Below are 20,703 nucleotides of genomic sequence, written 5' to 3'. Positions count from 1 at the left end.
TGTCCCATTTCTTTAGGGGATGGGGGGGGGGGGGGGGTAGCGGTTTTCTAGCCATTCAAACAGAGTGGTTTCAAATGAGGACTCAGGGGTAAAAGATAGTGGTAGAAATTCCCAGAATGCTTTGGGAACAGAGGAATTGGATTAAAGGAATTGGAATTAAAGGAATTGGATAGGTGTTAAATAGCTTTTTAAATGACTGTTCAAAAATGTCAAAAACGAGTAGAAATGTGATTATTGTAGACGCAAATGAAAATGTAATTAGATTGTTGTAAAATGTATAAAGATGACTATGTGTGTTTTTACCAAGCTATTTTCATGTAGATTTGGGCTATATACATTTTTTCTCCTTGCAGTTTGTTTGTTTTATCTGCATATATCCTACACATTAGGCCCAATTTTTTCACTAGTTGATAATGGTAACAGAAATGGGATTTTTTGGTTCATGTTTTCAAGGAAAAAATTGAAAGTGATAATTACTTTAAACAAAATATATGTCACATGTAGCGTCTCATTTCCTAAATGAACTATATATATATATATATATATATATATATATATATATATATATATATATATATATATATATATAGAGAGAGAGAGAGACACACACACACACAAAGAACAAATGCAGACAAGAAGTTTCCCAAATACAAAGTTTTTTTATTTCTGTTCTCAAAGAGTAGAAAGCAGCCAGTAACCCACTTGTTATTACAGTAAAAAGCCTCTCTTCAGAAAACTCAGAAAACTTTTTACACAGATTAAAAACTCCAGAAAACAGACAGTAAGAAATGTTTGAGTGCTGGACAGTAACACAAAACCCATAATTAAACAATAAACATTTGAACTCAATAATGAGGTATATTAATGGTGTGTGTGTGTTTGTATTTTTTTAAGTAATCTTAGTTAACCAGTAAGTTGTGTATATATCTGTTGTTTAATACTTTGAGCTCAGGTGATTCATTGCTCTGTCAGGTGAGAGACGACGCTCAAGCACATACGTGTTCTATATGTGTTCTTATTACAAGGTTGTGATGCGTGATGCCAAACATGGAGGGTTCTGACGTGAAGGCAGGAGAGTAATGAATAGAGCCATTAGCGAGCTGGCTGGCTACATGCAGTGACAGACGTCTGGAGAGCGATAGCAGCATAGGGTAGGTGGGTACTTTTGCCTCTGGGGAAAGCCTTTTTCTTCAATTACACACATGCCACACAACAACTGGTATATTTTAGTTTGCAGGGGGAATAAAAAAGCCACTACCAGTCCGAAATTTGTTCCCATGTCACACCTCCAGGAGACCATAATGTAAAGAAAGTCCAGGTGCTTTATGACTGTCCTGCAAGTCGGATGTCCATCAAAGTAAATTTAGATGCTGGAGTCAAAGAGCAGCAGCAGGAGGGACTCTGTGTAAAGTAAACAGCTACCATTTAACTACCTGGTGCGTTTATTTCACCTGGCCTCCTCTATATTGTCTTAAAATACACAAGACAGATGTTGACATGCCGCCTTGTGGGAATCGCCTTCTCTTCTTTTCTTCTCACACGCTGTCACTCTTGCACCATTTTTCTGTGCCCACAATGAAAAGTATAGAGACGTGAGATGTAAGGCTGCTGGGTGATCATCAATGAGTAATGAGAATGCGTGAGTCCCAATAATAGTGAAAAAAAAGAAGAATTCTCTATGAATAAACATTGTTCACCATGGCTTTGTGGGGAGGTTTTTGAGGGGGGGGGGGGTGGGGTGGTTACCCACGAGCTGATCTGCAGCTCTTTGTTCTGACTTGTAAGAGCTTTGCCAGAATGAATTGTTTAGCGATGCTGGTGCTGGAGACAGATCCAACAAATGATAATGATCATCTTTAGCAGCTACATAACTGGCAGGCTTCTGTGGAGGTGGAAGTGAAGTAGAGGAGCATCTCCCTTGCTTCCCTTAAGGCTATTAGCTTTTGTATGATGAATGGTGCATCACCTTTTCCAACTCGCAAACTTGCGGTACTGTATCCTTTGGGACAATTCCCTAGCAACAGTATCTAAACCAACAGGCAGGGAGTCTTGAGGAGAATTGGTGTCAAAAATGTGTGCCTGGAGGTGTAGCCCGTAATAAATGCAGCACATGGGTTTCAGACTCATCTAAGGGAGGTCAGAGCTTTATTTTAAGGACCAAGTTGAACTCCTAGCTGTGTGTTTTTTCTGTGAGAGAGGCTGTGTGATTGCTGAGAAAACAAAATGACCACAGATTTCTTGTTTCAGGCAATCACCTGTCTTGCTTCAGGACATTTTGATGGGACAGGCAGGTCAAAGTGGATCTCTCTCACCAGCCCTCCAGCTATTTCCCCCCCCCCCACTTTTCCTCTCTTGTCTCAGAGCTTCAGGCCCTTCAAGCATCCCCAGTTTATTGGGTTCACACATAAAAAGTTCTGTGTAGCAGTGAATAGATGCTCACATTATGATCTGTACTTTTCTACTTTTCCTGTTACTTCATATTAATTGCACACCTTCCCAGCAGGAGGCAGGCATATGAACCAAAGCCTGACACAAACTCCTTCCCTGAATGTGAAACAAAACGAACAAACAAACAGCAAAACTTAAGAAACAGATATTATACAGTTTAAGGCATTACTCGACTGTGCTGTGTTTGGACATAATGACCCTGATATAATGAATGCAAAGTCTTTTCAACCACTTGTGTTTTGTTTTTGTTTTTGCAATTCCAAAAGAAATGAAGTATGCAGTAATGCAGTGAAATGAACCATGTAGTTGCTACAGTTGTTTCCAAATTAACATCAAGAAGGGAGACTTTTAATGGTAGGACTGCACTGTGGTGGATTCGGCCTCACAGACAGAGAGAGTGGGCTTCTGCCTTTCTATGCACAAGGCAGGACTACAAGTTTCCAGAGCTGATATTTATCCTCTGCAAAACTCCATTCCAGTCAAAATGCAAATGTTCTTAAATTGAGAGCTGAACTGGATCTCCGCTTTGTTAATGGAAGCCATTTATGTAATTGTGCACAGTGAAGGGAGGGCATATTGTTGATCCAGAATATAGATGTTAAAGCCAATTAATATCTGAGCGTACAAGTGGCTCGATGTGAGCGTAAAGGCCTCACATACAGCAGCGAGCAAAGAGAGTGAAGAGCAATATCAGAGGATTACACGCGACACAGTGTGTGCAAACAGAGGCGCTGCGCTAGTGGGCACTTAAGCTGTCTTGAATAAATCATGGATTTAACTGATGATTTGTCATTGTTTTAAAGTAAATACGCTCACTGGGGGTCCTGTCATCTCCCCGACAATCATCACCACACAGCCTAATGAACCGCAGTCCGCCCAGGCATGATCTAGATCTCTTAAAAATAAAAATAAAAAAGCAATGTGATAAAACATTTCAGAAAAACACTAACACTTGAGATACAGACATTCTGATAAAACAAGGGGTTATTTTTTTAATATTATTTTTGCATTTTTTGACTTTCTTTTCATTGAAGGTCCAATTTGTGCTGTGGATTGATATAAAGCTTCACACCTTTGAATGACTACACAGATACTGGTAAGCACAGTGTGATTTCTCCTCCGACTTTAGTCTGTTGCTGACCCATTGCTAATATTAGTTTCCTTTGGCTTGTTAAAACGGTGTCAGGCTGCGCCATTGAATCGCTTAAGCACACCCTGGCCAAATGGACACCAGCCTGAGCCTTTAGCAGTTGAAAAAAAAAGGCTTTTAGTGCAGTTCCACTTAGCTCTGGATGCCACAGCTGCTGCAGCGGCCACATGGCCCGTTGTATTGTGGTTTGACCCCGGATGCCTGGAGCTCTCCTCTCTTCCATCAGGCATCCGTTCAGGCTTTCACTCTGCTCCTCCAGGCCCACTCAGGGTTTAGATGTGAGACGTGGTGCCTGAAATTAGAATGTATAGCGGAAAGGACAATGATGAAAAGCTTTTGCAATTTTATGATCACATCCACAAGATTGAAAAAAAGTTTTTGGCTATTATTAAAATTATGATAATCCCTTTCATTCATTCAAGTTACGGGCTTTGGATTGCCCAGAAAATTTAATTTTAAAATTCAGATGCTGACGCTCTGCTTCTTCCCTCTCTGAGCTGAATTAACTCTTTATCTTATTCTTTCCTGCCATTTAATCTCCCCATCCCTTCCCCCCAACTATTGACCCACAGCAGTACATATTTGCTCATCTCTCCATCCCTCACTGTCCCATGGGCGATGGAGGGGAAGAGAGTGGACCTCTGGAGCGTGGTGTGTTACGGCTGCTGTGTTCCGTGGAGCCAGGGGGAACTCACCTGGCTCCGAAGGGAAGACATTTCTCAGCTGCTCAATGACCTCCTGGAGCTGTAGCACTGTATCCTGTTCATGCTCTGTTTCATCTCCTGTCACACAGAGAGCATTAGATAAATATGTACAGTGGATGGCGGGATATGGGATGAAGGCCCACATCTGGTCCCAGCCGAGTTATGCTGACCTGCTGCTTCAGTGTCAGTGGTCTCTCGGCTGGCTGGCTCCCCGTGATGGCCCCCTCCAGACACAGGAGATGACAGGGTTGATGGTTCTGATCCATTCGCCTCTGAATCATCTTTGGGCTGTTTTTTTGGAACGATGAATTATAATTCACTCCCAATAGAAGCGCATGTATGTCATGTTTTCAGGCTGCAGATCTCCCTTAGACTTTCACATAATAATCAATAAGACAGTCAGGACTGGAATCTTTTAGCAGAAATGTTACTCAGAAAGTCATTTTGTTTCCTGGCAGCTGTGACACAAACCATCAGGTTACTGTGATTTCTACTTTTACCTACAGATAAAAGCGTGAAGAATGGTAGAGCACAGAAAAGCGTGGCACAAAATACACACTGACAGAGGTGGCAGAAGACCTCGAATCACAATCAAAGATGCACGACATAACTCATGAGGATATTCTAAAACATAACATAATATACAAACCGCCATCTTTTAGACTGTTTTTAGCGGCGTTGTAGGAATACTCGAGAGGTGAAACTGGGGTGTCTGCAGAGATTGGGGTGATTCATGTTTACAGTTCTAAAGAGTCTACAAAGGCAGATTCTTATTCAGGAAAGAAACAGTGAAGGTGTTCCTGGGAGGAAAAGAACTGCGAGGTGCAATTTTTTCCAAAGAATGTATATTTTCATTTCATTTGTCTCATTTTCTTTACTGCCAGCTCTCCATCTCTTAGACATGAAAAAGTCTCTCGTCCCTGTCTTTCCAAATAATTCTCTCATTCTGGCTCCTTCTGCCCTTCCCTCTGGATTGAGTGACTTTCATATAGACTTTGCAATTTCTTAATATTATATTTGGAAGCCCCCTGCATGATCTCTTTCACACCATTGCAGTAGTGTGAACTGAGTTTGCATTTCATGATTTTATTTCCAGGAATGAAAAATTGGGACAAAATGTGCTGACCCTAACCCTAACCCTTATCCTAACCCTAACCCTCAAATTAACACACAGAAAAAAGAACGAGACTTGACAAGTAATGAAAATGAAAATATTTCCATTTGAAATGTAAAGATTAGATGTAGAAATAGTGCACCTGATTCAAAAACGTGTCCCAGAACTACACTCTCCGTGTCACCTGACCCTTCACCTCTCACAGTGGTGTACCTGTAGCAGAAGCTCCCTGAGCCTGCGTAGCTGGGACTCCAGCTGTTTGTTGTGGTCCTCCAGGATCTGCATACGAGTCTCCAGGCGCGTCTTGTGTTGCCTGAGGACCCGCGCTTCGGCCAGGAGCTCCTCATCTTGCAGGCCTTCCGCCGTGGGTGATCCAGGACCACCTTCTCCGGCCTCCGTCAGCATGGGAACCGCTGCTGCCTCCTCATGCTTCCACTTCAGCCTCCTGTACTCCCCCTGAAGCACCCTGGGGGAGAGATGGAGGCAGGCCTAAATGTTAGTGCAGCATACAAAACACATACACGCAACTGAATGATCTCACCCACCATCTACCTGATAACCCGAGTGTCAATGAATAAATCAATGTGTACATATCAGTGTCTCAGTCCTGTGTTCTTTCATTACATTATCATACTGTCTTCCTCATTATTTTTGGATCGTGCAAAATCCATATGAAGAATAAAAATACAAATTTTGGAGGCTATTAAATATTTACAATACGCTTACTATACAATATGATTAAGGATGAAAATGTAGGGATCATGCATGAAAAAACAAAACAAAAACATGTGTTGCTGCTTATGTAAGAAGGTCAAAACCAAACTGATGAAAAGAGAAAATTATTCATATGATTCATAAAGTTGCCTCCAGAGACCAATTAGGAGAATAGGAAGAAAGGATCTGCTTCATATAAGGGAAATACCTGACATCCTGTGATACTGGGTCATTATAAACTCAAATACAAGCTTTACCATCAAAACCCAAAGAAGTATTACATCAGCAGTACCACTTCTTTTATAACAAAGTCTTTCCACTGAACTCAAACAAACATGTTCCATCATTATTTTACACATATAGGAAAATTATTTTACAATGTAAGGGCATACATTTTTGAAAGAGGCTGCATACCAACCCCCCCCCCCACACAGACCTGTTCTCGTTCTCCAGGCGGGCCAGGGTACACTGCAGCTGCTCCTTGTCCTGGTGCTCCAGGTGGGCCAGCAGCATGTGTTGTCCACAGGGCGAGTCATGGTCCAGGGCTGGGCTGGAGTGACGCAGGAGGTACTGATCTTCATCCCTGAGTCCCCCACAAAGGAGACAGCACACTGAGCCACCAGCACACAGCCACCAGCAGCACAGAGCAGAGCCAAGGACAACATGTGACAGGCCAAAGCAGGGCAAAGCAAGCCAATTTGGGGTAGGTATTACGGGACGACACAATGAGACAAAATGGAGCGGGACGCTATGACTGAGACACTGTTTAAGGTTCACTGTATCTATTGGCTCAGCCTAGCTCAGCAAACTATTTTAAATACACATTTACTAAAATCGAAGATCTAAGTTCTGGAAAAATTATGAACAATTTATTGACAATAGATCAAAAAACTTCATGGCAACAGAAAAAAATGCATCTGTGAAAGTTTGGCGATAGGTTCAATGTAATAACAGCTGTTTGTCTATTTATATTAGCCAATAACACTGTGGGCTACAAAGCAGTCTACTTTACTGAGCCAAAGTAAAAGCAGGACATAGATAGGCTTTGCAGAGTGCTGCCAGAGTCTACATCACTGCATTTATAGGACAGGTTAACGCAGACTGGGATTGTCTTGAAACGAGCACATCCACTTCAGTAGATGCTGCAGATGCATCCACTCAAAAAATAATTCAGGGATTTATAGTAGTGATAATTGTAATACATAATATATCCTTGATTTTAATACAATTTTTACTTTATTTCCTTAAAATTCCATATTTTTTGTCTGAATGTTCCATAAAATGGCCTAAATTGACATTTTCTGCAGAATTGTATAGGAATATGTCTTACAGCTATCAATACTAGACAGGAGTCACTGTAAACCACCAATTGAAACTGATTCACAGCACAATATATAAAGGCATTTTATAGAACATGCTATTTTCACACGAAATAAATCTGCTACTTCAGTCAGTTTAATATGCCTACAGTATATTTGCTTACGAACTTTATTGTAGCAGCACATGAAAATATTACTGCTACAATACATAATTTAGCTAGCATTACAGAAAAATAGATTCATATTTAAGTAATCGACCAAAGTAGAATTAATTATATCTATATGCCTATAACCCACGTATTCTAAACTTTAAATCATGTTTGATTGGGCATAAAACACGATCAAATTTATGAATGCCTCCAGCTGCAGGGTGAAAGCTGCACATAGACAGCTTGGTGCAGGACAGGAAACAGAGTTTTGCCATCCAAACACCAGCTGGAGGCACAGATAGCACAGTGGCGTGTACAGCGCCATGCAGCCGGATAAACAGAGACGCTCTGACAGACGGAAGTACGTGGTTGTAGAATAAGACCAAGATACAAGGGCACAAGGCCAGGAAACAGCAGCGCTACACAAAAGGGGCAGAAGGGAAGTGTCATGCATATAAATACTTTCAGGCACAGAACTGCACACACATATGCACATACATTATGCTCACTGATATGCACGCATTTTTGTGACTCCAGAAACATGCACACGGCAGCAAAGACATTGGGAGAAGGCTTGACAAGCAAATGTGTTTGTAGTGGAAAGCTGCATGATAAGTACTATATTATTGTCTAAGTCCAAAGCTAACCTTTAATTTATTGTCAGTCACAATCACATTTCACGTCACACACATAGAACTACAACACACTTTCGGCACACAAACACACACTTACACACACCGGGAACCCTGCAAGTCTAGACCACCATTTGTGCAGAGCTGCTGGGTGTCTAGCCTTGACTTTAAAACATGATTAAAAAAAAAAAAAGAGGCATCCACAAGGAGGAGGACACAGTTGATAGCCCACACAGATGTCAACAAAATAAGACATGGACACACACAAAATCCGTGATCTCAAACAACCTCAACCACTCTGTCAGCCTGGCACTTTCTCAGCTTCCAACAATAAGGACTGACCTCAGCAGCTATCTGATTCACATCAAACATCCCTCATTCCTCTCACTGCTGTAACCTCACAACTGCTGCCCCACTCAGCAAGCCTCTACAAACACACAAACACACACCCACACACACACACACGCCTCAGTGTAGACACACAGGCCTCAATCACAGCAGTCATGTGTATGGCGAAGGTGGATCATGTATGTGCTGCCCTCTGTGTCCGTTTCATCACATGGCTGATCATTAATGCAATAATCCACTGTCCCAACAGTCAAACATACATTCACACAGAAGCTATTAAGATGTCAAGACGGGTAACACACACACACACACACACACACACACACACACACACACACACACACACACACACACACACACACACACACACACACACACACACACACACACACACACACACACACACACACACACACACACACACACACACGCACACACAATCCCCTTGAAAGCCAGTGGTTATAATGAGGGAGTTTGTGGTTGGCCGTATACTCACAGACTTTCGTCGGGAGACAGGCTATCCGTGAAGAACGAACAGTTTTGGCTCTCCATTTCTGCCAATCTATATGAACAAATAAATACATTTAAACGAAACAAAACAGAAAGAGTGAAGAGAAGAGTGGATTCATCAGAGAAAATGTGGGAAATAGCAAAAGCAACATGGTGATGTAACACGCTGGGGAAATATGCTTCATCAAACACAAGATAAAACAAATAATTAGCACAGTTCAGCCTTTAAGTAGTGTGAATAAGACCATTGGGCTTTTAGTACTATGGTCTGAACAGCAAAGGTCTAAACTGCAGAGTGGCAGAAATTCTTCTTGCCACAGTTAAAGAGCCATAAACACGTCCACACGGAGGGAGGATAAACCACTGATGAAATATTGTAAACTGTCTTCTGTCTGCGGACAGACAAACAGGAGCTCCTCGTCCAGCACCACGGACAGCGACTGTGTGTGAGGAGGAAGCGAGATGACAATCAGAACCAAAGACAGCGCTACCGTCTAGCTGTGAGTTAATCTGCTGTGGGAAAAATAGTGGTGGCTTGTATGAGAGCGGAAAATCGACAATATGTTTAGTATAAACCGCATTTATCTAGTGAATAATATAAAAAATAATTGGATAAACATAAGATGTAAAGCAGTTATTGAACCTATGATGCATAAGGTCTCATACTAGAGTTCTACTGCGTGGGTTCAAGGTCAAGAATGGAATGGGAGAGACATATATATCATTTAATGAGTGTTAAAATGAGCTACATTAGTTACATTAGCATTTGCCTTTTATATCTACAGTGGCCCGTGGTGCACTGGCGTCGCGCCCGGAGTGTACCCTGCCTCATGCTCTCAGCTAGCTGAATGACTTAATCTACATTGGCAGCGGGTTGTCTTCAGCCATCCACATTGCACCGCCACGCTTCTACAGAAGCCCCAAATGGACAAATCAAATGTTAGAATAATGTACATAAGTTATCCCATATTTACTGATTTACATTCTTTTATTCTTTATACTGCATACCATGAGCATATAAATGTGTATGTGTTTGTGTGTGTCTTACATCAAATTCCGCTAAATCATGCCGCTTCATATTTAACTGTATGATTCCACTAATATACCAGAAAACAGCATCCGTGTTACTGAATAATTTAGCAAAGTCTCTCACATGTTCTTATGTTCATCAACTTTATAGTGTGCATCTCATTAAGTTATTTTGACATTTCATAGCTTACATTAATACAGTATAATAGAACATGCTGAACTCCGGAAACGGCTACGAAAAATAAACGAACGAATGAACGAACACTGTTGACAATAACTAATAGTGTTTTCTCAGTGTTTGTTTGTGCACTCAGATCATGGATCACCTCTAATCCACTGTGAGAACACACACACGTGTATCAGTTGTTTACTACCAGCCCTCTTTCTTGACTGGCCTTTACTCTTCATCTCTCACTTTGCCACCCACTCTTTGTCACCCAATGAAAAGAAACGAAGGGAAGATGTGATGTAAAATAGATGCAGGTTGAGAGAGCGTAGTCCAATGAATACCAAATGTTAATGACAAATAACAGCGTTAGAGGATCAAAGTGTGGGTTTGTCCTTCGAGGAAGGTAATTAACTTGCAGAATGAAGTAACCCACTGCTGCTGTGGGCTATAAGCTTTGTGGCTGCCCACATACTGGAAATTGTAAGCTCCCATTTGAAGAATTAGAATCCACCAATATGTTTCAAAGTCATGCTCTCTTTCAGACTACATACTGTACGTACAAATGTGCCGCATAAATCTTTTAATGCATCTATGCCTCAGCAGAAACGCATACAACACATTCCTTGTTGCATTATCTTTCTCAGAGTGTCGTCATCTTAGGGAGTGAGGGACGTAAAGAGGAGCAGTGAGTGATGTAGGGGCTGTCAGGAATAGCCATTTCCAATCCTATTCCTTTCTAGCGTCCACTGAGGCCATAACACTGAGAAATTTAGGATTTATCCATGACCTGTTACGGGAAGCTTTGCCATTGAACCTGACGCGCTCGTAATTCATTCTATAGCACTATTCATCAGAAGGCCTGGAGTCTCAGGCAGGGACAACAGCAAATGATAAAGGTGAGAAAAGATAGAAACAGAAAATAATGTGTGTGTGTGTGTGTGTGTGTGTGTGTGTGTGTGTGTGTGTGTGTGTGTGTGTGTGTGTGTGTGTGTGTGTGTGTGTGTGTGTGTGTGTGTGTGTGTGTGTGTTACAATCCTTGTTTGAATGTAAATGCATGTAAGACAGAGTGAGGGTTAAACATCTGAACAGTTTTGAGATGGTTTTATTATAATCCTGTCATTCATTCTCACTCTGAAAGCTGTGATCATGTCAGACAGACAGACAGATTCTATCATTATTATAATGTGTTAATATAGGAGGATGTGACAAAATACATTTTAAAAGATGAGGTGATGCAAACTACTAAAGGAGAGACAGCAAAAAGGGGAATGCAGTGTATGTTGAAGACTACAGTGCAGAGGGATCTAACAATGAAACGGAAAAAAAGGCCAACAGAAAGTAGGAGAAAGGATGGAAAAGAGAGAGCTCAGAAGCCTCTTTTTTGGCTGGGCGTGAGGCAGTTGTGTGTAAAAGCCTTTGGGAAGTAATACACAATGACACACACACACACACGCACAAGCACATACACACACACAGACACACACACATACACACACACACAGCTCTGTGGGCAGAGCTGCTGGGATTGTGGGAGTTCAGTGCTGTGCCCTGTTTATAACCTGTCAGACAGACGCTAATCCACCCCAACGGCTCCCAGGTGACCAATGGGCTCACTGCCCCAGCAAGTGACAAACCATGTGGCTCCCTGCTGACCTTCACACACACGCACGCACGCACGCACGCACGCACACACACACACAGATGCTTCACAACCAGCATGTGTGTGAAGAGAAAGCATGAAGTGCTGGGCAGCACGGTTTGGGCTAGGGCTGCTGTACGGCGGACAACACAACCTAATCAATACTTCAATCAGTGTGAGGCGAGGACTAAAGGGTGACAGAGGAGGGTGCAGGAGAGGGAAAGAGATGGAGGCAGGGGTATACTGAAAGGAACAGAAAGAGGGAGACTTTGCTGTAATGATTTCATACATAGTGCAGGGCTGTAAGCCACATACCTGCTGGCATAATGCTCAATCCGGCTGTGTGTGTCTGCATGGGGCAGCTTGGGCGAGGAGCATGGCCTGGGAACAACAGACGCCAGCATCAATATCCCACAATGGCATGTTTAACACTGTGTGACTGCATGGTGGTAGAAAACTGAACTCACGCAGACCCCATTCACCATAATCAAGAGAGATGGTTTTGTTAGAATACGAAAACATTGGTGTGATTAGGTTCAGAGTGGATGACAATCTGTAGCCATACGCAACACACAAAATAAATGCCAACATTAAAACAACATAAACTCTTTCACTTGTGATGTTTTACAGTCATAAAATGACTTATGAGCCTTAAATTATATATATAAAAATGGCTTATGAGCCTTAAATTATATATATATATATAAGTTGCTATGAGTAGATCAGGACCTGGAACATACAGTCACAGGTTCTCCAGTTTTTAGTATTTCATTGCAAACATGTTTAAAACTAAGTCCACTGGAGGAGAGATTATAAGTAAACAAGTAAAAAAAATTATATACAATGTATATATTATATTTCCATTATATTGATCATGTATACATTAAATACAACTGAATCATACATCACTGTAAGAAAATAATGCAGATATTTATTTTGATACATCTATATCTGATGTTTTCATGATGTATATTTTAGTTTGTTGCTACATGATATCGGATGTTACACATAAATATACCCATAAATATAAATGTAAAATTTTTAATTAGCCCCTTTGCACTGCGACAACACTGAAATGCCCATATAGGATAATGAATTATAAAGATTAGGTATAATATATGACAATAGATCATTGTTCATATTACACAGGGACAGCTTTTATTTTGAAACTTGCTCTTTGTTGCTTGAGCCTAAGGATTAACAGTGATATTTGGGGCTGTAAAAGGTGACTCCGACAGCGAAACAATTACCCAAAACAAAACCAATCATGCTAAAACCTCTTGTCGTAACCCTGAGTTATGTCTCCGTGAGCACATGGATTTTAGCCTCATTGCTCTTGAGTTCCTTTGGGTGAAACTCAGTCATGTGAACAGAACATCTGATCCACCAGAATAACAATGTGCACAGAGCTGCCTCTTTAACTCATTTCAACAAGACAGAGGGCCCCAAACTGTCAGAGCATGATAATAAGCCTAAGGTGAAAGTGAGACAAAGTGAAAGTTAGATGACAGAAAGGCAAAGAGGGGGAGAAGTGTGTGTCGACGAGTGTTTATGTGTGTGTGACTTACGTCTCTGAGCTCTCAGCTTCCAGGACCGATTGCACTGGCAGGTAACCTCTTTGAGGGTGTTTGGTGAAGTACTGCTTCGACCTGAATTTATTCTTCAGAGTCTTAGCAAAGTCCCTCATCTTCTCTCCCGAGGTTGTCTGGAGTGCAGTGGCGGTTGAAGGAGAGGTGGGCGGGTACAGTGGTGGATGGGGAGGGAGACAAATTACACTCCTTAACACTTTTTGAAAATGTTGCTGTTGCCAAACTAACCTAATGATAAATTTGTCCCCTCTGTCTTTTGCGGGTTCCTCTCTCTATTTCCTGCTTCCGCCAGCAGCCTCACTAATGTGAAAAAGTGTTGCTAGCTATTATAAAAAGCTTTCGGGTGAACATATATTTTTGTATATACATATGGCCTTTTGCCATATTTAACAGCTTGGTATTGATTAGGAATTTAAACCTGGCACCATTTCAGTACACTCCAGCAAGAATGCTTTGGTATTAGCTCAGCTTGGGAGACTGCATGTGCAATCACTTAAGACTCAAGTTTTTGGGTTTAGTCCACAGTGGGTTACAAATATATCACTATATGTGTGTCCTATATGAGGCAGACAGGATGATAACACTGAGTGGAACCACTGATTCCAAAAAGGAAACACTTAAAAAGATAATGGAATAGCTCATATAAAAAAATATTATTATTAAAAAAAAGGAAGTCCACTAAAGTCAGTTAATTTGTGTGAAAATATTATCATATCCAATATTATAGCCATGGGTCAATGATTAATAAGTAATAACATCCTCTTTGAAATTGAATTAACATATTTAGAAGCTAGCTAGTGACTGTAATGGGTGCTTGATCAAACAGGACACTTAGCATACATCTCAGAAACAAGAGCAGATGGAATACCCCCCCCCCCAACCCTAAAAATACAACAAATACATCAGTGTATGACATCCTTTATTCCTATACCAAGTCTAGCGTGGTTTGTGTTGTTTTAGATAAATGCTTTGACGAAAATAGTTTGGATTAAAATCTTGATTTTAAGGAGAAATGATTACGATACACAGATGGACAGACTGACGATTGTGTCCAACCAGCACTTTAATGTGGGCGGTTAAAAAAAAGGAGAAGTTCTGAGCCACTGAAAGCATGCATTAGAGATGACAGCGATCTAACGGTGAGGAGGAGGGTAATCTATGTCTGGCAGCAGGAATAATGAGCTTGTAGTGTTTGTTTGGCGTACAGCTGAGTTCAGTTTGTCCCTGGAGCTTTGATTTTGTGTGTGTGTGTGTGTGTGTGTATTCAGTTAAAGCACTTTATAAAGCTTATCTCACTGGGGTGTAGTACTCCATGATCGGGTAATGCAGCTTCTTTCCCTTGGTCGTGCGGCCGGTTAGAAAACATGTCTGGCAGATGTCCACATTGAACTGCTTCAGACTGCGATACCTGTCCAGATCAATAAAACACGAACGCTGTACTGATGCACGCAAGAGAATTTGGCAGAATATTGTGTGTGCATGTGTGTGTGTGTATGTGTGTGTGGCTTGGTGGGTGGCTGGATGTTGTTGATGGAAGGGTTGGATGTCTCATTTATATGCTTGTCTACGTACTACAGTAGGTTTCATTACACAATAACTGCTCTGACAGGAACATATTCTATCATAACCACCTGTTGATTAAAGGTGTGATCAGTAACCATGTGTTCTGGGATAATGGGATTATCTCACATACCGTATGTGCTTTCTGATCAACCTTTGAAAAAGTCTTGCAACCACACATGTTCTTTTTGCGTCGTATTCATGATGAAGAATAGTGAGAAAATAATGTGTCAGATACAGTATTAATTTTGGAAGTCCTTAAAGTATAATGGTCAAATCTTGCTATGATTATCATTGTACAGACAGAATTTGGTAGGTGTGGCTCAGGTGATCACAAACTGTATCTAAAGTTTCAGCATCATCGGCTTGTGATCAAGTGGAATTAAAAGAGAAAACTTCGCAGCCATCAATAAAAATAATTTCTTTGCTACTCTTTTTATTTTCAAAATGTTCCTGCCAGTAAATCCATGCATACTTGTTTTCCAAAATGATTTTTTTTTTAAACTTGTGTTGTAATATCAATCAAATATGCAGAGTCTGGATGTACGTGTGCTGGCATGCTCACCTGAAGCCCTTGATGGGACACTGTTTGCATATGTAACATTTGGCCTGGTGCTTTGTCGACTCTGCTGCAGTCACACGATGGAGGACGGGTAGCCACACCATTGACTGGGGCTCCAGGCTCATCCACTCCAGGAAGTGAGACACCTCGATGGCGGGTTTCCCAGGGGCCTGGAACAGGAAGATGGGAGGGAGAAGAGGAGTGCAGGAGACTGTAAACAATCCAAATATAGCCTGACAACAAAGTAGCCTACAAAAAATAACAAGCGGGAGTGCTTTCTTTCCAAGAGATGATCCAGCAGTGATGTGTGGAGGAGAAGGAACAAAATACATGACAGCAGGAAGGAGAAGGTAGAAGTGTGATACAACCTAAGACATATTTAGCATGTTTTTTAGTAGCTGAACAAAGCTAAAATACACCAACCATAAATTATTTGTCTGTATTTATAGTAAAAATCTGTATGGTGTCTTACCTTGTTGAGAATTCCAGAAAGTGGGATAAAAAGGAAGTCAAGCTAATAACAGAATGACCCGCCAAGCGCCGAAAATCCGTGATGTGCTAAATTCTCATTAAGTCTGCATCAGAGATGCATTAAGAGGTTGATTTCCCCGGGGCTTGGTCCACCGCTCAAGCAAAGTAGCATAATAAATGTGTGTGTGTGTGTGTGTGTTTGGTGATCACACAGACAGCGCGTTGTACGGCGGTACAGAGTCTCCTGGCTATGAAAGAGCTTCTCTCTGGTTGTAAAATAGCCGGGTTTTTTTGTTTTTTTGGGGAGGTTGAATAGCATCCCCTTGCAACACCTAGAGCCAGCACTGATTATACTGAGCATGGAGCTGCATCTTAAAGCAGCACGATGAGCAGATGGGATGCTTTAAACATCATTGGAAAAGCAGAGTGATAAACATTAAGTCATCTATCAAACTGCTTTCTGCATCATATATTCCCTCAACAGTGAGTGCTTGTGAATCAAAGCAATCCGTGTCTCAGTGTCTAAAAACATATTAATTTTTCTAACATCCTATCATTCTATGCAACCAACTCTCTGCTCTATATGTCCTTCCACCTGCTCATCCACCAGAGGTCTAACAGCCAGTGGGTAATGTGATACGGCAGTAAATGCTCAAACCTCATCTGATTCTTTTCTTGCCACGTTTCATGGATATTTCTTTCACAGCTAAATGCCAGCAAACAGAGAATGGAATTGGCTTTAAGTAGCAGTGAATAACACAACAAACACAGACCAAAGTTATGATCCTCCTTGAAAATGAGGGAATTAGGATGCTTTCCATAGGCCAGCTGCCAAAAGAGTTTAATGTGTAGCTGGTGTCCAGATCAGAAAGTCACCTGGTGAAGTTTCAGTGAGCTGCACCAACTGAAAATTAAAACTCACAGGATTCTGCAGGAGAGAAAAGCTCATTCATTCATGATTTGAACATTGATTCGTCCCCACTTGTGAACCTTCATACCGATAGACCAATAGCTAATACTGTACATGAAAGTTTCCCATTTAATCTCTCACTTGCTGACTATTTTATGTGCAGTAAAAGCAGTGCAATAACAATGTCATGTAACGCTACTGATGCAATGGTATGTGTGATGCAAATCTGGTCTGCTTCATGGAGAGTAATTTTAATTTTCTTAACTTCCTCAGATGAAGAATTTAACGACGTTTTACCAAATAAAAGACCGACTGTACCATCTGTTAAGCATAAACATAAACATCACAATTCTTGCAGCTATAAACGGCATCCAAAAGAAAGAGTTTGATCTCAAGTTTCTGCCTTTTAAAATTCAGCATTAGTGTATATGGTGGAGAAGAACGACATGCAGACATAAACTCTGTAAGACCTGTCCCTCTGACGGCAAAGTGAGATGTAACATCAGAATGGGTTTTTGAAAGTAGCAACAACAATGTAATATATGAAACTGTTATAGATTGAATGCTGGAAGAGCCCTGGGGACTTCTCTAAATTCAAACAGAGACAGAGTAAAGGGAAAAACCAAGTGACTGAAAAAAACAAACAAACAAAAAAACGCTGGAGAAGAATGTGTCTTTGCTTTAAAGGAAAGTCTGTAAAACAGAACTTGAGTCAACAGCCAAAATGCCTGAATGTGGGATTTCTGGGGGGGATTAAAAAGAGCTGATGTAGTATCCTTCCTGTTAATTCCTTGTTAGTCTACTTGAATCAAGGAGCTTCCCGGAGCTGTCATAGTTAGAGAGAAGTCACTGGATCGCCTTGTGGAAAAGGATTGACTCTCAGAAGAGATTCAGATCCTTTATAAGGTCTAAATCCCTGAATTATTGCGAAAAGAAGAAGATACTCATATCTTCATCGTATTCAGAATCTGATGAATCTATTTTGTTATATGGAAGATTACATGGAGCACAGGACTATAGCTAAAAAACAGAAGAGGAACAAATAGAAGGGGAAAAGTGACAAAAATTACCTTTTTTTTCGGAGAGAGAAGATTAAAGACACAGTACAGTAGCTTAATTATTGGATTTCATAAAGACTAATTAATACTCAGCCTGCAGCAAACCAGTAGATCTGTTTTTCTCAGTTATCTTTGTGTCAATTTTGTTGTTGTTGTTTTATAATGGAATAACTTTGGGGAGTTCACTGTACGGAGCTTCAAAGCTACTGTTTGAGTGCAGCTGAAGTAAAATCGCATTAATACCAGAAAGGACTTTAATTAGGTCAAATGAGATAAAGTTGGAAAATATTCCACACAGATTACTTTATCTGCCCTTATAATTACTCTTATATCAACAAATACAAGTGATATTATTGATGATATTACCAATCTCTTTTTTTAAATTTTTTTACAGTGAGCAGCATTAATGCTCCTCCATTCATCTCTGACTGCGTCCCTCAGCTGGTCAGAGCCCCCAGATGTTCTGCCAACTAGTTAGGCCTTGACATGTTCTCATATATTCTCTACCAGGTTATGATCGGGTGACCGATCGGGGCAAAACATCAACAGAGTATGCCACTGAAACATGATTTAGAAGATTTTTGCTTTGTGTGCCAGTGAAAACTCAAGTCTCATCTTTGATTTCCACTGCACAACTGGTAAAGAATTGGATTTAAAAAAAAAAAAATTTCTGTATCTGTGTACCATTCAACATTCAAATCATATTAAAATAACTGAAAAACACTTTTAAAAAATCCTTTCGTAAATGTCTCACCTTATCTTGTCCATTAAAAAAAGATTTTCACACAGGCACAAATGAATTTGTCTGAATTGCCTGCACTCAGTAAACTAAAGTATAGAGGTTACTGAGGAGTTTATTTATCTGTGAGTGTTATGGCGGCTGTCCTCACCACACGGAAGCAGCTGCGAACGCTGGGCTCCACATTGCTGCCGCCGAAAGCGGCGACTTCACCCAGTTGGCGGGGGATCTGGATGGCTTCATGGAGTAAGAGGCTGAGGTGACGCTGGTCCGTCAAGCCTCCAGGACCAGACACCTGACGGAATAAATCTGAAACCACCAGAAAAAGCTCTAAAAAACTCCTCTTATAAGAAACCTGCGTATAGTGAGGAATCGATGCTCGGTTTGTAAAAGAGGCAGTTACTTACAAGGACATTATCAACTTATTTTCATGCAAAGTCATCTATCAAACCATTTAATAATCTCCGACTTTCAAACTGTTTATTAAATGCAGATGCATTGGATCAGAATTAAAATTAATATGATTAAAATGTAAATCTACACAATAACAGTATAACTTGAGTGTTAACATAGAAACTGCAGTGATGGTAGGATTTTATACTGAAGCAAAACAAAGAGCACACTGTAAAAACACTCTCGTGAATCTCATCAACAAAATATATAATGAACAGTTGTTTGAAGCAGAGCTGATCCTGAACTCTTGTTCTAAGAGACCTTGATGATTAAAGTCATTATGCATTAATGTGTTAAGAAAAACAACAAATGCTGTCTCAAAGCGACAACTGCACAATGCCTGCTTGGTTCGACAATAATCCAAACTTCACAATGACTAAAAGTCATTAAAATGATTAATATGGTATAAGAAGAAAAAGTTGCCCCAACTATTAACTTTTCAAGTTACTATTGTTCAACTCTGAACATTACGTTTGGCTATTAATTTCCTGCTAACTGACATTTATGATAAATCCTCTTTCATAAGCTTGTCAAACTCTTCGTGTGCAAAAGTCCGTGTGTGTCAAGCACTTAGTAAGTAAAGTGATGAGATAATAGTAGTGAATTTTTTAAATGGGGTAAAATGCCCACTATTTCCCATTTAAAAAATATTCAAATAGTGTCAGCACATCACGTTTGAATAGCACAGGTTTTGAGTCCATGCGTTTGCTTTCATTTCACCATTAAAATAGTTTTTGCTGTTTTTCAATAGAAGAGCAATGCTTCTGTTTTTCATCTATTTTTCAATGATCCTCCAATCCCAGGCAGCCAGACGGAAGCAGCAGGAGCCGCCTGGTTGGTCTGCTTCGACATGAAAGAGACGCAGACATGGAGTCTTATCAGGTTTTGAATGAAGCCTTTCATTGAACTAGCCCTCACTGAGAAAATGAATGCTGACAGGCGTGTGAGGGTGCTGCACAATGCCAATATAAGCATCGCCATACTCCCCCCTCTATATTTATTCCACCCAATGGGAATAATGCTTGGCGTTAACATCCTTCTTTATATAGTTCTCATAAACACAGCTATGGTGCATTTTAAATGCTCATAGTGAGCTGTTTGATGGAAATGAGTTCTGGATGTGTTTTATGGATAATTTCATCCGAAACATACAACCTACAAGGTTTCTACCCCTGCAGTGAAATTGTATTCCTTCAGTTGAAGGCATAATCCATAAACTATGTCAATTTCACTCATTATTAGTTTATTTGAAGCTACTGGTTTGCTAAAATAGGGATGCAGCTTAGAAATGTGTCACTAAACCCAGAGGGAAGTGTACGTCAGACATGATGTAAGCAGAACATTGCTAAATGTTTTTTTAATCACAACTGAAATTTAAAAAAACATACAAAAACAAAACCTGTGGGTTTATTGAGGTTTTTTTTTTTTTTTAATGT

The 20,703-nt window shown here is 40.6% G+C and overlaps 1 protein-coding gene across 3 annotated transcripts in view; it reads right to left on the bottom strand.

Annotated features, from left to right (window-relative positions):
- Positions 1-1,724: 1,724 nt before the first annotated feature.
- Positions 1,725-20,703, bottom strand: part of drp2 (dystrophin related protein 2) — a 60,596-nt gene continuing 41,617 nt past the window's right edge. For 2 of the 3 annotated variants that reach the window (XM_068325835.1, XM_068325839.1), the window contains 11 exons: positions 18,966-19,123; positions 15,640-15,806; positions 14,811-14,922; positions 13,494-13,630; positions 12,241-12,306; positions 9,075-9,140; positions 6,567-6,713; positions 5,630-5,882; positions 4,473-4,590; positions 4,294-4,380; positions 1,725-3,890 (listed from right to left, as the gene is read on the bottom strand). In XM_068325835.1, coding sequence (XP_068181936.1) covers positions 3,871-3,890; positions 4,294-4,380; positions 4,473-4,590; positions 5,630-5,882; positions 6,567-6,713; positions 9,075-9,140; positions 12,241-12,306; positions 13,494-13,630; positions 14,811-14,922; positions 15,640-15,806; positions 18,966-19,123 — 1,331 coding nt within the window. In that variant the 3' untranslated portion in view covers positions 1,725-3,870. The remainder of the gene's footprint in view (positions 3,891-4,293; positions 4,381-4,472; positions 4,591-5,629; positions 5,883-6,566; positions 6,714-9,074; positions 9,141-12,240; positions 12,307-13,493; positions 13,631-14,810; positions 14,923-15,639; positions 15,807-18,965; positions 19,124-20,703) is intronic. The other variant, XM_068325836.1, reaches the window with a different exon arrangement.

The sequence above is a fragment of the Antennarius striatus genome, chromosome 10 (genome assembly GCF_040054535.1).
Source record: "Antennarius striatus isolate MH-2024 chromosome 10, ASM4005453v1, whole genome shotgun sequence".
NCBI lineage: Eukaryota > Metazoa > Chordata > Actinopteri > Lophiiformes > Antennariidae > Antennarius > Antennarius striatus.
The sequence above is the reverse complement of the archived record's forward strand: the minus strand, read 5'-3'. Positions and strand labels throughout refer to the sequence as shown.